Source organism: Lethenteron reissneri, chromosome 21 (genome assembly GCF_015708825.2).
Source record: "Lethenteron reissneri isolate LAM-NWPU_2019-01 chromosome 21, ASM1570882v1, whole genome shotgun sequence".
NCBI classification, from domain to species: Eukaryota; Metazoa; Chordata; class Hyperoartia; order Petromyzontiformes; family Petromyzontidae; genus Lethenteron; species Lethenteron reissneri.
Window position 1 is genome coordinate 21,618,367 of NC_083799.1, and position 15,420 is coordinate 21,633,786.

General features: G+C 42.1%; 1 protein-coding gene across 1 annotated transcript in view; it reads left to right on the top strand.

Moving 5' to 3' along the window:
* Positions 1–4,597: 4,597 nt before the first annotated feature.
* The window catches only part of LOC133345395 (tumor necrosis factor receptor superfamily member 16-like), a 43,460-nt gene continuing 32,637 nt past the window's right edge, over positions 4,598–15,420 (top strand). Inside the window, exons 1-2 of the mRNA XM_061556104.1 lie at positions 4,598–4,856; positions 12,937–13,075. Coding sequence (XP_061412088.1) covers positions 4,821–4,856; positions 12,937–13,075 — 175 coding nt within the window. The 5' untranslated portion in view covers positions 4,598–4,820. The remainder of the gene's footprint in view (positions 4,857–12,936; positions 13,076–15,420) is intronic.

Sequence of the window (15,420 nt, forward strand, 5' to 3'; positions counted from 1 at the left end):
TAAACTTTATTTGTGTATATTCCCTATCCCTGTTGGAGATATAGAGCCACCAGGATTTGTGTAACTTTCAGAAAAATATGAATGGTGAAAATTCCTAAACATGGCATGTTGGGGAAGTTCTGTGCTTGCCACCGAAATATGACATGCCCTGCAGACAAAAATGCATATACATTACATCCCCACAAATGCTTATAATATTAATGTATCAACTGCCATCTTTGTGTAATTTAATATGCTTCATTCAATTAAGTGTCCCATATTTAACCTGGTGAAACCCTAACAAGATTATGCATCCATATCGCCATGGAGTGCTCCAACATAAAAACAATCGGGATGCAGTCTCATTTTAAGTAGAAAATTATAAGTCTGGTTGATGCTCATAATTTATCATCAATAATGTTTGATTTAATTATTAAGAGTTTAGAAATGTTTTATCAACTTATGCGTTTTGTTAATATTTGCTTCTCAGTGGCATTTAATTGTAAACGATGCAAGCATGGACTGTAAACTACCAGTTTGAGTATGCACAAGCAGATCACAGTAATCATTTGGCTAATTATGCTACAATTGCTTGGGCAGTGAGCAACTACAGTAAATATGGTGCATATGCTCATGCGGTACACTTCCATGCACATGTTGTATACACAGCTGCAGCAGTGGAAAATCAAGATGATAGCCTTAACCCTTTCAGCAAGAATACAGGTGTTCAGATGTTCAAACACCAAATATATACCTATCACAAGGATTCAAATTTGTATTAACCACACATGCTTATGATAAAACATGCAAACAAGAATGCTTTGATAACACTGGTCAACAAAAAAAAAATTCTGGCCTGGACTTTTGCAGCTGGTTTAGAATAATTTCAGGGTGCTGATTCCAAATCTGATCTCAGATTTGCTCTATCACATCTCATTTTATGCTATCGGCATACCCCATTTTCATTGATTTTACCCGAAATTAACTGTCACTTATGATTGAAAGTTGTTGCGAATCAGTGACTGCTTTAGTGTTAAATATGGTGCTGTATTTTTAGGATAGTGTGTTTATAATATCATTTTATGTAGATATCCACATTTATTTAATATTTTTCTTCTGCAGTTTTTATTGAAAATGCAATATTTGATATCTCAAAAACCTGATGTGATAGACAAAAACTGATTCCAGATTTGGAATCAGCACCCCAAAATTACCTTAAAACCGTTGGAATACCTTATGCCAGAAAAAGTGTGTTGACCAGTGTAATATAATGTATGCATTGTCCTTCAAACTGAGTGGCCTACACCAGACAGAGCTCGACCTGAGCTCTTAATGCTTGATTTTTCCATTGTTTTTGTGCTCTTCAATTTTTGGTATTCTTTGTTCTAACACTTGTGAGACAAGGCCTAAAGGAGGCTCTCTCTGGTATAGGACACTCAGTTTCCAGGACAATGCATACATAATTATTCAAGCATGTTTGATTGCATGTTTTACCACCATATTGAATGCCTTGTGATAGGTGTCTAAAGGGTCCCACTGAAAATTAAAGTTCGTGTCAAAGTGTCTATCTGCACAAGCGAGCAATTAGATGGTGTTCATCGCCGTTGATGGCATTGAGCCAATGGTGAAAATGTCACTCATCTCAAGGTGGGTGCCAATCACCCCGAGGGAAACCCCAAATATTGCAACCTATTTCATCAAACCCAATGGAATAATGGGCTGAGTCATACCCAGTATGGCATTTTAATTCAAAGTCTCCCAATTGAACGGAACATCAACCACAATGCAGGCTGAATCTTTATGTATTCTTAGGCCTTGTGGACGTGTTGCACGTCTGCCCATTGTGTTCTGGCCTCAGTGTTAAAGTGGGTGCATTATATCCTTTAAGACTATTTTGTGTGTGTGTTCACGCAATCAATCAGCCTTTAGTGATGAAGCGATAAATGTCACCCACCAGCTCCCCAATGATGGATTTCCCTGTCGATCCTGCTGAGTGGGGCTAGTCAAGACTGCGCCGTCTGTGGACGTCTTCACCTGCAGAGTGCCATGATGGATCAGTGCGATCCTTAGAACCCCCACTGAAGCAGCCTGCTCAAGGCACCTCCTCCCAGGCCCTGTGTCAGCTCTAGAATCACGTAATGCGTGGACAATACTTGAGTAGCGTGCCCTGTCTGTAAGGCAGAGACGGGTGGGTGGGTCAAGGGGGGCTGGTGGCAGCAGATGCCACCCACCCTCGTAAAACACTGCCCGGGTCAGTACGTGGACAAAGAAATCTCACGGGGGGGGGAAAGGCAGAGTAGTGCGTTCCTCTTATGTGCAGCGGTGCAATGTCACACTGCATTACGTGGCTTGCCTGTGCCGATGGGTTTCGCCAAGAGATGGACCAAAACGCCGTATAATTAAGCACGACACAAACAAAATGTCTCGGATGTTTTGTTAAAATGCGACATTTTTGCGGTTTTCTAAAGTGAAGATGCGTGCCTCTACAAAAGGGAATGAATGGGTGGTGTGGTTGTGTCGTGCATTGTTGTATTGGTTAGCTCACTGCGCTATAAATCCAGCGACCTGCGTAAAATTCCCAGTGACGGCTAAATTGAGTGGTGAGTGGCGTCTGATCTCTGGTGCTGAGCTTCCCCCCCCCGTTGCCATCCCACTCTGACCAGCGTGGTGAAGTTTGTCAAAAAGGCCCTGGTGACTGACATAGCATGCTGAGGCCTTGATCTAGTTGGAGATTAACAAAGGGCCGTGAATGATTAAATTAGATGAAAGAGAAAATGTTGTGCTTTAATTTGGTGCGAAAATACTTTGAGGGTAGAAATCACAGATTAATATTTTTTTTTTCTGAGAAAATGTGGTTTATGTTTTCAAAAAGTTAACAATTAAAGCATGCATTATTTCTACCCAAATAACTAATATGCTTGGAAACTATGACTGTTGTTTAGGCAAGTTTATGTTTCATGAGCCACATGGCATCATGACTTAAAACTTTCGTGACTGCAGGAATTAATATTCTTTGGGTCTTTCGGTAAAGACCCAAAGAATATTTGGCTTTACCGAAAGACCCAAAGCATATATATGGCATCATATTTAGATAAAAGCTACAATTTTGCTGTTTTGTTGCCAGAAAAAAGGGGAAAACCTATTCTCATGGAAATATCAGTTTAGCTTAAGATGTGACACTTTTATTGCTTTTGTAATCAATGGAAAATGTAAGTACTATAACCATTCACTAACAATTATTTGAATGTTGTGGAAATTTTAAAACGCCCTGCAAAAAAGTGACTTAAAAAAGTGCACGGATTTTCACGAAGTAAGATTTGCATTACACATTTCCACTTAACGTACATGAACAAGAAAATTAATATTTATTTTGAATTTAGAACAAAAAATTGTAGAGAGCCCCCAAGATAAGACTAATCTTGTCTGTGTGATGCAACCTACACAGACACAATACGCACACTAAATAAGTGCACTTCATTTCCAAGGGAAAAATGAGAGAAATATGTACGGTATTGACCACTACGTACATTGTTAAAAAAGTAACCCGTAAAAACAAAGTTTTTCAATATAAATCCTTTATATGCGTGGCATCGGTTTTATTTTATTATTCATTTCTGTTTTTCTTGAGTAAGAGTTTCATTTTTATCACATTGATATTTTAAATTAAATATGAATTAAAAAAATTTCTAAAAAGTGGAAAATTTTGGAAAAAAATTTTCACGAAAATAAATTGTCACGCACAACGAGTCTGTGTGCAAAATGTCAGCTCGATTGGATCACGGGAAGTGGGTTAAAAAACGACCGAAAGATTTGCACGGTCGTAAGCGCGCAAGCAAGCAAGCAAGTGAACTTAATATAAAGGATTTAAAAATACGATCTTGGATATTTCTATATGTGATAGGATGTATTATTAAAGCCCAGGATAATACCACGTGTGACACGGATTTATACCATGCATAAGGCGTGTGCAAAGTCCACTTCATTCAACACATGTCCACACACCCATAAAGCCAATGGACATTTATTACAATCTTACACACCTACAAATTGGTTCCATACACACATTACAGGCTGTGGCAAATAACGAATTTCATGAAATGCGCTGAGACAAGAAAAATGCGAAGCCCCCATCTAGCCAAATTTGTAAACATTAAACAACATTCTTGTGTACCGCTTCAAAGAGACTCTTTTTTTATGATTTCAATAAATAGTTTTCTGGTTTGTTGAAATAAGTTGATCTCATTTGGCTCGACTTTCTCCATGCAGAGATGGCTAAAAAACGAAATGATTTGCAACTCGCAAAACCCGTGCTGTTTGATGTTGCTGAACTGGGCCGCTGTGAAACACAGGCGAGCCAATGCATGTCCCGCTCTGCACTGCGCCCTGAGTGTTCGGAGTAAAAATCCCGCATCATTGTAAGACGGCTTTTGTCTCTGTGCTCTCGTTTAAAGTAAGAAAAATCAACGCACAAGAGCATCCAATCGCTGCGGGAAACTCGGAATGAACCAATGGGCGCACCGCCAGTTTGATATCAGGGAGGAGAGACGAGGAGGGGAGGGAGCCCAAGTGGGCTTTAATGCCATTACACACATCTGCTCTCACGCATAGCCAGCCACCAGCGGCGGGGCTTGCGCCAGAGGCGGGCTTGACCAAAGTGCATCTCCTCACCACTGCACGGCAGCAGTTGTCACCGCGGCGCAGTCTGCATAGCAGCGTGCATTCCACGGCCCTTGCGCGGTGCATTTGGCCCCAGGAGCTGTCGTCCTCCCGCTACCTTCTCCTCCCCGTGCGCTACAGTTTTCTCCTCGTCTCTCTCTCTCCGCCTGTCCACCTCTCTCGACATGTGGCCCAGAGTCGGGCTGCTCGTCGCCTCGCTGGTGAGTCTCTGGGAGAGGAGTGTGTGTGTGTGTGGGGGGTGTGCTGCTGAGCCGTTTTTGTGCCCTACAGGAGGGATCGCTCGCTCGGGTTCGCGTCCTGGCCACGCACGCGCTTGTGCGGCACGTTGTGTGACTTTGATGAACGGCCGCGCTCGTTTAACGCGCACTTTTGAGACGGAGCGGTAGCACTGGTTTAGTAGGGCTGGACGATTTTGGGAAAATATCCAATTGCGATTTTTCTGACAGATATTGCGATTTGTTTAGCGATTTTTTAAAGTCAAGCTTCAGTTAAATTTTCGCTGTGTAATAGATTTAAAACAGGTGATAGAGCATTAACACATGATACCATCAAAATCTGAACTGCTTTATATTTCTTGATTTGATGCAAGGATGAGAACTTAAAAGATATGAATTGCTTCCAACATGTAGTTATTAAAATGTTTTAATTGAAATAGAACAATCAAACATAGAACAATTGTTAAGTGAAATAAATAAAGTAATAATAATAATAAAAATAAACAATTCCAATAAGAAAGTACTGTAATCGGACTTTTCAAATCACAAAAATTCGCAGCCTTTGTGATTTGCCAATCGCATTGTTTCAAATTGCGATTTCGATTTGAAATCGATTAATCGTTCAGCCCGAGTTTAGGGTACCTTATACTCTTTATTTAACCAGTGTGAGTACAGAAGATGTGAGTTGTGATCTGCATGTACTTGTAGTAGTAGTTAGTGCGTTGCTATAGCACGTGCTTCAATTTACGTATGTTGAACTTTTTTTCGCACCGTACAAAGTCAACCGTGCTAATCGGAGGTGCGGAGAAGGACAACAAACTAAACACAGAGACCAGTGCTCTATTAATGTATACCTGAACTGTAGTTGTAATAATTCTAAACTCTGTACTACTTGATGGCACACTTGATGTGTATATATGCACGAACTACGGTCGTTGATATTTTAGATGCAATGTTTTAACCTACACGTGAAATTATTAAAAAGGGTGGACTTGCGGTAGGGGCTGTAGCGTGGATGCTTGTCATCCCCCAAAACATGCCAACGTTGGGTGTGATTGGAGCCAATATTGTGGCAATAATGTGAGCGCAATTTGGGCCCCATGTTCCATATTTACGGGGATTTAGTACGTGAATTGTGACATGTATATGGGCGTGCGCATATCACAATGACTTAGGCGCAAAATATCGTCAGCAACCTCAAAAGTGAGAGCGCATCTGCGCATGCCATGGCATGTGCGCTGATGAATTATTTCTAGGCCGAATAATAAGTGCTGTTGGGATGATTCTAACGCGAATCTTGCATAAATAACTGCTGGTGTAATGACTTCCGACAACATTTAATTCCAGGAGTTCTTAGGAGATGTCTGATTTTAAGGTCCGCCTGGTGTATGCCACGCATCTTTCTGATGGCCCATTCATTGATCTGCGACGAATATAGTTGTGCCTGCAGATGTGTTGTTCACAGCAACTCACGACTCTTCGCATGTGTTGCGCTGCCAGGTTTGATTTAGGGAATATAATAATCGACGACACATGGAGCAGCCGCCGCAAGGCGGAGAGGTTTTATTTGTCGTTGAACGGTGCTCCGTAGCCTGCTCTGGGAGGCGATTTTATTCACGTTGGGTATCGTCCCGTTTTAGGCGACTCAACGTTTCAAATGCAAGTAAATGCATTGTTTAAAACTTTAAATCACACGAGCCACGACACCGAATACCCCACGCAATTTATAAGTATTATAGTTGTGTACGTGCCGCGATTGTAATGATTACGATATTCATTTTCCATGAAATTCGCGTGAAATTTATTTTACGAATGAAGACTCACATTTCACAAAAGTGGCCTTGGTGAGACGATTTTGTAGTAACGCACTAAGACGGTCACTGCATCGCGCACTTTGAGATGCGCTTCTGCGGCCGTCTGGAACGCTCTTCTTTCCGATATTAGGAAGCCGCTGGAGCTATGCACTTTTAAATCTAGATTAGAAACTAATTTCTTTAGAACTGCTTTTTCTGTTTAGTTTGTTGTCCTTCCCCGCGCCTCCGATTAGCACGGTTGGCTACGTACGGTGCAAAATAAGTTCAACATATGCGCACATCGCGTGCGCGAGTGCATGACAGCACGACACTGAGCCAAGCGTCGATTTAGATTTTGGCATTACAGTCGAAATATTTTTGAAACAAATTTGTATTCTATTTTCGCGAAGAAAAAACACACCTGCGTCGTTTATGCATACTTCACATTGACTCGTAAAGGCTATACATGCGATAGATTAAGTAGTTGCACGTATCAATTTGACCAAATTCGCGAGAATGTTTACAATGGACGGGAATACATTGAGTGCAAGAACAGAGACCCGACTGACACGTGTGAGCAGGAATTGCAAACAATAATACAAAAGTAACACACACGCACAAGATCATAAAGGCAAGAAAAAATAACCGCACTGGCACCTACTCTTTTTTTTTGCCTCGAATTCTCTTGTTTTGTTTTCGTTGCGATGTGAGCGCTGATAGGAGGTGATTACACGTGGCCACATGGGCACAATGAGGCTACGGCGTGACCAATTATGCCGGTCACGGCCTCATTGCGCTGCTGTTGTTGCTCCATCGTTGCTCGGCACGCTGTTTTGATAAGCTCTCTGTGAGCCTCTTAAACGCTCTCGAGTGAGACAGACTGAGGGATGTATAAAATGCCTTATTGTCCAGCACATCAAAGGGTGGTGAGCTTCGGAAAGGGACACAGATAAGCGTGGCTTTTCCGTGCCAATGCACCCGGCCTGGGTGCTGCCCTCCCCTAACGGTTGTGCCCAAGACGATGGGCTGCGAATGGCATTTTGCAGCACGGATTCTGAGCTAACTACCACATTGACTGGCGTTCCTCTGCTCGTAGCTTTGTTTAGTTCCACATTTTAATCGTTTTTACAATAATGTACTGACCTCTCATTTTCACGATGGATACTGAACTTGTTTTTTGCTTCGGTGCACCTGTTGACTTTATTTGTTGTGCGTCGTATAAATATATGTGAATGTGTATTTTTTTATTGAAGAAAAATGTAGCCATCAATATAATTATCCATTGCTACTACTACTTAGGCCTCGAGACCATGTCTTCCAGCTCTCCTTTCGGTTGTAATTTCTTGGGCTCAATTTTGATGCCATTCAAGCACGATATATAGACTCGTGTTCATCAGGTGCAGTTTCAACATAACTTCCTGAATATTTTATTTATTTTTGTCTTTAGTGTATTGTCCTTTTACCGCACCTCCGATTAGCATGGTTGGCTACGTACGGTGCGAAACAAGAACAATGATTTGATTTCATTGGCGAGTGATGACAAAGAACAGGCCTTGATGTGTACACATTGGATACGTGGTTTTCAGTTGGTCCTCTTTCTTGTCACTATTTCACTGAATAATTTCGAGTGGCCCTTTCACTTGACCCTTCTCCCACAGCAGCCCCCACCCCCAGCCGCTTTTCTTATTCCCACACAACCCTTTTCTTTCCTCTATCCCCTTCTACTAACTTGACATTATAAGGTCGCACCCATTACACACAAAGTGCTTGCCACAAATGAACCACAATACCTTGTTGCTCTCGTCAAGGAGCATAGAGCATCGTGCAGACTCCAGTCATCCTCTCAGCGGCTTTTGGCTAGCCATCGACCAAAGAAGGTCACTGCATCACACACTTTCTTCGACCTCCTGGAACGCGCTTACTTCCGATATTAGGAAGCCACTGGAGTTGTGCCAATTTTAAATCTAGACTGAAAACTAATTTGTTTAGAACTGATTTTTTTATGTTTAGTTTGTTGTCCTTCACCCGCAGTTCCAGTTAACTGTTGGTTACGTACGGTGCAAAAGAAGTTCAACATACATACCTTCACACCCCCTTTCACTGTCTGTCCATCTCCTCCTCACTCGCTCGGCTCCTCACTGACTCTTCCCTAATCTCCTGCAGTCTACCTATTCTCTAACCTTCCCCAATAGCTCCCCCATAGAAGGCAGGAAAAGTTATACTGGTAGAAACCACCTGGTTCCACCAGCCCACGGGATTATTGTGTCCGTCCGTCGTGCATCCAAAAATGGGAGGGGTGGGGCTGGGTGTAGAGGGGAGGGTGGGGAGGGGATGGGTGGGGAGGGTGGGGCTGCGTGGGGGGTGGGAGGGGTGGGGCTGGGTGGGGAGGGGCTGGTCACCCCGTGGTGCCCTTATAAAACTCAACGTTTAACCTACTCACGCCGGCTTGTGCCCGGCCTCACAGTCGGCCATATTTGCGGAATACACCACGCCGCCGTTGACCCTGGCCATTGACCGAGCAACCCAACGTTCCTACCAGCTCCCTCCGCAGGAATGTGTTTGTGCAGTGCATTTTTATGCAGACATTATCTTCCAGATTATATTCTTAAAAACTTTGTGGAATGTTAATATAAAGTTTGAGGAGTCTATTATATATACATATGTGTACACAATTGTAATAAAGACTTTGTAAAAACAGCTAATAATAAGCCAGATGGCAATGTTTTTTTTGCAGATTTGTCTTGATGTAATATTTTTCAAGGTACCAGGCACGAAGGTCTTTTAACAAAAAAAATATGCCTCTTCGGAGGGATGAGGGGAGACACACACTCATAGCACTTTGCAGCAGATGAACTGTATAGCTTTGTGCAACTCTACGCGTGGCACGCAGTCCCGCAAAGAGACTTTGGCAAGAAAAAAACCGAGCAGCCCAGCTCTGTGCGTGTTTCTTTTTCACTGGTGCGGGCGAGACACGGGGCGCGGTGAACAGAGACACAGGCGAAGAAGGGGAATCGTACAACGTGGAGGCACGCTGCAGTGTTTTGTTGTAAGTGCTCTGCACGTCGCTTGGTGATGCTGTGTGGGACAACAGAACGCCGGCTAATGCCCCGACACGTTGTTATTTGGGCTCGAGGCGACTGCGGTAGCATTGGCGGGTCAAGTGCAATGTGTTCATTTTCACTTGTTAAGCAAAGAAGTGTTGATTTTGTTCAACTGAAACCAACAAAGTTTGTACAGTACCGTAAGGTCAACTGCATGAAAAGTTGTTGTAGTTTATGCTTTTGCTCTGTAATTGAAGAAACCTTTGAGACTATTTTTTTAAAACCTTGTTTTCTGTTCAAGCAACTGCGGTGGCATTGGCGGTGGTCACACGAGGGCCTGACTCACAACTCGCTATTTGTTTCACAACCCACGTTATTGTACGAGGGCTATTTTAAAATACATTGCTATTTTATATTAACAAGCATCTTTTTGTCAAATATTATAGGGTGTTCTAAAATATCCATATGTGCATTACTAAAAGGCCGCTCTACTTGTATGAACTGCTAGCGAATGATTCAACATTTTGATGAGGTGCAGTACTAAAACGTACATTCAGCACTTAATACTTATTCTGATGTATCACCTTGTAGCAAAAAAACATCCCGATCAATTTAACACGTTGGCCTTCGCCACTAATATTATTCATTATCAAGGTGTTTTGGGTTAGATCGCTTAAATATAAATGTGTCAAATCTTGACTTAAAGTACTCTTTGGGTCTTTCGGTAAAAGTCACGTAGATAGAATAATAATAACAATCACGGCGTTTCGATCGCAACACCTGCAATCGTCATCAGATGAAAAATACAGCGAGAGAGCTGCTGAGAATATAGGAGAATATATATGTGAGAATATATTCTCAGCAGCTCTCCCGCTATATTTTTCACCTGATGACGATTGCTTGTGTTGCAATCGAAATGCCGTGATATTGTTATTATATTTATTATTTGTTCTATCTACTTTTTTTTTCCTGAAAGACCCAAAGAATATTCGTTAACCCACCTCCCAACAAAGCCAATTAGTTACTACTGCAGCACACCAGTGTGTTGGAGAGGAAACCCACAACATTTACAATGTACATGTATTCGATCTAACCCAAAACAAACCTTGATTATGAATCAGAACCCTGATGGTGAAGACCTAAAGCTGTCTGCAAGAACATGCACACCTAGCGTATGATTGTATCCCATTTGTATTGGAGAATATGGCGCCCCTAGTGGATTAAACTAAACTGGAGATGAGCACAAAAACAAGGAGCCCCAAACTCCCGAGGCTAAAATACCGCGCAGTGCAGTGGAGGCGTGATATAGCAAACTTTAAGTAAGCACATGCCAATGAATGATTTTTGTATTATGTATTTTTGTATATAATTCTGTATCGAACTAGGACCCACATTCTAGATTTGAAGCTTTCGTGACTGCAAGGATTCATACTCTTAGGTTTTTTCGGTAAAGTCACGTAGGTAAAAAAATAAAATAATATAAATTTACTGTCATTTAGCTGTGACGGTCCCACCTGATGACGGAGACTTGTGTTGCCTCCGAAACGTCGTGATTTATTATTTTAATTCTATTATTATTTCTATTTTTATTTATTTATTTATTACCTATGTGACTTTACCGAAAAAACCTAAGAGTAGGACCCATATCTTAAAGAGAGGTTCCGCACCTATAACATCTGGCCTTTCATCAGCATTTATTCCAGCAAGCCTGACTGCCGATATGACACCGTATATTGAAACTGATAAGAGTTTGCTCGTATTGAATCAATGCTGCTGAAATTACACGCTCTCACAAGGCACAGGGGCCGATTGGTTGCGTAAATAAACACTTTCACGTGGAAAGATCGAAGTATGAAAGATACCTTATCTGCTTACTATTTGAGTTAAATCGGCAACAGCTCAGTGATAAGCAACACTTTGCTTACATTGCACTGGTGGGGGGAGGCAAAGGGCAACTTCTCATAGAAGCACACGCGGCCTTCCAAGGGCTAAGCTTATATCCAGCTTTTCCTGTCAAAACATTTGAGCAATTCTTGTACATTCAATCGTGTTCAAACTAGCAGCGATGTATTCATGCGCCCCTTTGTGAGCGGAATTGTCGTGCGCATTTGCCCAAAGCCAATGTGAAGTAAACAACGTTTGGTATTGACTACATTACTCACATGATTGATTGCTGTCCGCTCAAATTCTGGAGGGTATATGCCTGCAGATAATACACACAGGGCACTCTATACGCGATGTTATTGTAGCTCGCAAAGCCCAGAGGACTGTTCTCCTAATCAAATTACAGCCTGCTTTACCGTTGTTTACACGTTGCTCCAGTTTGCCTTCCATGGTCTTCGTATTTATCCACGTTGCCTGCACTTACCATAATGAAGGTCTGACCAACTTGTATTGGTATTAAACTGTGTTTCTCTAGTAAGAAAGAAGGTGCTGTTTTTTTCCCCACAGCTCATATAGAAAGGGACTTATTCCCGGTCAATATTCTACATTGCCCTCTCATTGTCAATACTCTACATCATCCTCTCATTGTAAATGTCCCCTCAAGGTTCTGGGCTTGCTGCTTTCAAAGAGAACGTGGGCTCATTTTTTCATTGGCCAGACAGGTTTGGAAGATGTGATAGCCACATCTTCTCACGCGTTAGTCATCTGTAAATTAGGCCACTTCTCGTTTGATTTTGGGTAGGCCGATGCAGAGTTTATTCTACCTTGCTGCATAATACCATAGAGGCAATTGTACAAACTAATGTTGTACAAAGCATCATATTTAGCTCCCACTAAATATTTCATTGACTCTGCTCTCTTTAAATTTAGGCAATCTGAACCAATTGAGAATTCATTTTTGTGGCCAATCCCATCAAATTTGTCAAGGTTTCTGCCACAGGCCACAACTTTAGAGTGTTGGCTTGGCTACCACTGCCTGCTCTGGTAGGCAGTGGTAGCACTATGAATAACATCGCTGATAATGTTTCTACTCAATAAGTCACTTTGTCCGAGCACAACATATTAGCATAACGTGATTGCTGCAGTTTAATGGTGGAGCTGTTCTGGCGAGCAGCAAGAGTTGGCATTGTGTTTACAAATATTTAATTGCTGAAAATTTGTCGTGACGCGCACTGAAGTTGAACATTGGTTGATTTGGGTACAAGTCAAATTCTAAACCCGACACACCCTAAATGTCTCAAGGAGAGACACGACTAACGGTTTTCTGCGCTGCATCATGTTTTACAGGCATGTGGGGCATTCAGTTCATGTCCCAGCAAGACCTTCACAGATGATGGCACATGCTGCTTGGAGTGTCCGCCCGGCATGGGAGTGGCGGAGCCGTGTCAGGGACACAACAACACACAGTGCCAGCCCTGCCTTGACAGTAAAGCCAAACCGCGGACGCACACACAACACACTCTCTCCACCGATGTGGCAAGCGTGCACATTTTTTCCCCTTGGTTTTGTTTGACTGCAGGCTTTATCAGAATGCTGTGGAATACTTATGACACACCTATTTTATTAGCAAATTAGCTATGGTATTCACAAGCCCAATTTCACCTATTTGTTGCTACATGCAGTATTCGAATTTTACTGCTAGAAAAAGGAACACGTGGATCGCGGAACAAACACGAATCAGAAACATATTGAAAATTTAGAGAGTACAATCGGACTGGGCAGAAAACATGACGAGACAGGATGATGGCACATGGATAAGAATGGTGATTGCGTGCCAGCCAACGAAAGGAATGCGTCACGAGGGAGTTGACCATCATAGAGATGGATCGGATGAGATCAGTTTATGTGCAGCAGATGGAATCTAGCAACACTGAACCTTGAGAGATGGCGACGGCATGGGTAGACCTTTATCCAGCAGTAGATAGACAATTTATAATTATGATTAGTGGATGTAATTTGTTTTTAGCATTATAACAATATAACATATAAAATAACGGGAGACAGTGGATTGTTCTCTCCAGGTGAGGAGGGAACAGCTACCCTTAGTGGAGGAGATGAAGTACCTCGGGGTCTCTTTCACGAGTGATGGTATAAGTAGGAGTGGGAAATCGGTTCGGCAGATCGGTGCAGCGTCCGCAGTCTTGCGGGCGATGTGCCGTTCCGTGGTAGTGAGACAGGAGCTGAGTTCTCAAACAAAGCTCTCGATTTACAGGTCGATCTACGTTCCCACCCTCACCTATGGTCATGAGCTTTGGGTAATGACCGTAAGGATGAGATGGCGGGTACAAGGGGCCGAAATGAGGTTTCTTTGCAAGGGTTGTCGGGCTCGCTCTCCGTGATCGGGTGAGGAGCTCGCTAATCCGTGAGAGCCTCAGAGTCGAGCCGCTGCTCTTCCGGATCGAGAGGAGACGGTTCGGCCACCTGGTGAGGATGACCCCCCAGTAGACTCCCCCTGGAACTCTACTGGGCAGTACGTCCCACAGGGCGAACACCCCGAGGCCAGCCAAGGACATGCTGGCGGGACTATGTCGGCCTGAGAACACCTGGGAATTCCTCAAGAAGAGCTAGAGTCTGTGTATTGTAGTGTATAGTAGTGTATAGTGTCGTGTATAGTAGTGTATAGTGTATACTAATGTAAAGCTTGAGTCTGTGTATAGTAGTGTATAGTGTATAGTAGTGTATAGTGTCGTGTATAGTAGTATATAGTAGTGTATAGAGTCTGTGTATAATAGTGTATAGTAGTGTATAGAGTCTGTGTATAGTAGCGTATAGTGTATACTAATGTAGAGCTAGAGTCTGTGTATTGTAGTGTATAGTATATAGTAGTGTATAGTGTCGTGTATAGTAGTATATAGTGTATACTAATGTAAAGCTTGAGTCTGTGTATAGTAGTGTATAGTGTATAGTAGTGTATAGTGTCGTGTATAGTAGTATATAGTGTATACTAATGGGGGGCTAGAGTCTGTGCATAGTAGTGTATAGTGTATAGTAGTGTATAATGTATAGTAGTGTATAGAGTCTGTGTATAATAGTGTATAGTAGTGTATAGTGTATAGTAGTGTATAGTGTATAGCAATGTAGTGCTGGAGTCCGTCGCCAGGGAAAGGGAGGTCTGCACCGCCCGACTCAACATGCTGCCGACGCGACTCTCGCTAGGGCGAGCGGACTGAGAAACGAACGAATGGGAGTTGTGTACAGTATATAGAATTTAAATAAATAACATTATTTGTTAGTATGATATTCTTGGTTCTTTCGGTAAAGTCACGTAGAAGCAAAATAATAAAATAATAAAAATAAAACATAATATAACGTTTTCTTTTTATTATTTTATTATTAAAATAAAACGTAATATTACGTTTTATTTTTATTATATTTTATTTTTATTATTTTTATTATTTCCCTTCTACGTGACTTTACCGAAAGAACCAAGAAGATGAATCCCTGCAGTCACGAAAGCTTTAAATGTTAGTATGATGTTTATCTCTTATACCGTTGCTGTGTCTGTATGTCTGTGTGCATGCAAATCGGCTTTGGAACGTTATACCCCTAACCTTTTACTGTTCTCAAAAATGGGGTCAGCTTTCTGATATTCAAAAGCCCCCTTGGTATTTGTGCTCATACATTTGGCGTTGTCTTTTTGTCACATCTGTTAGGGTGTTTTTCTTTTGCATATACAACACATATGACATAGAATTGGCAAGGGGACACGTGTATTATATGTGTCCACATGAATGCAATCTTAAGAAGACTAAAAATGTTGCTATTATTCGA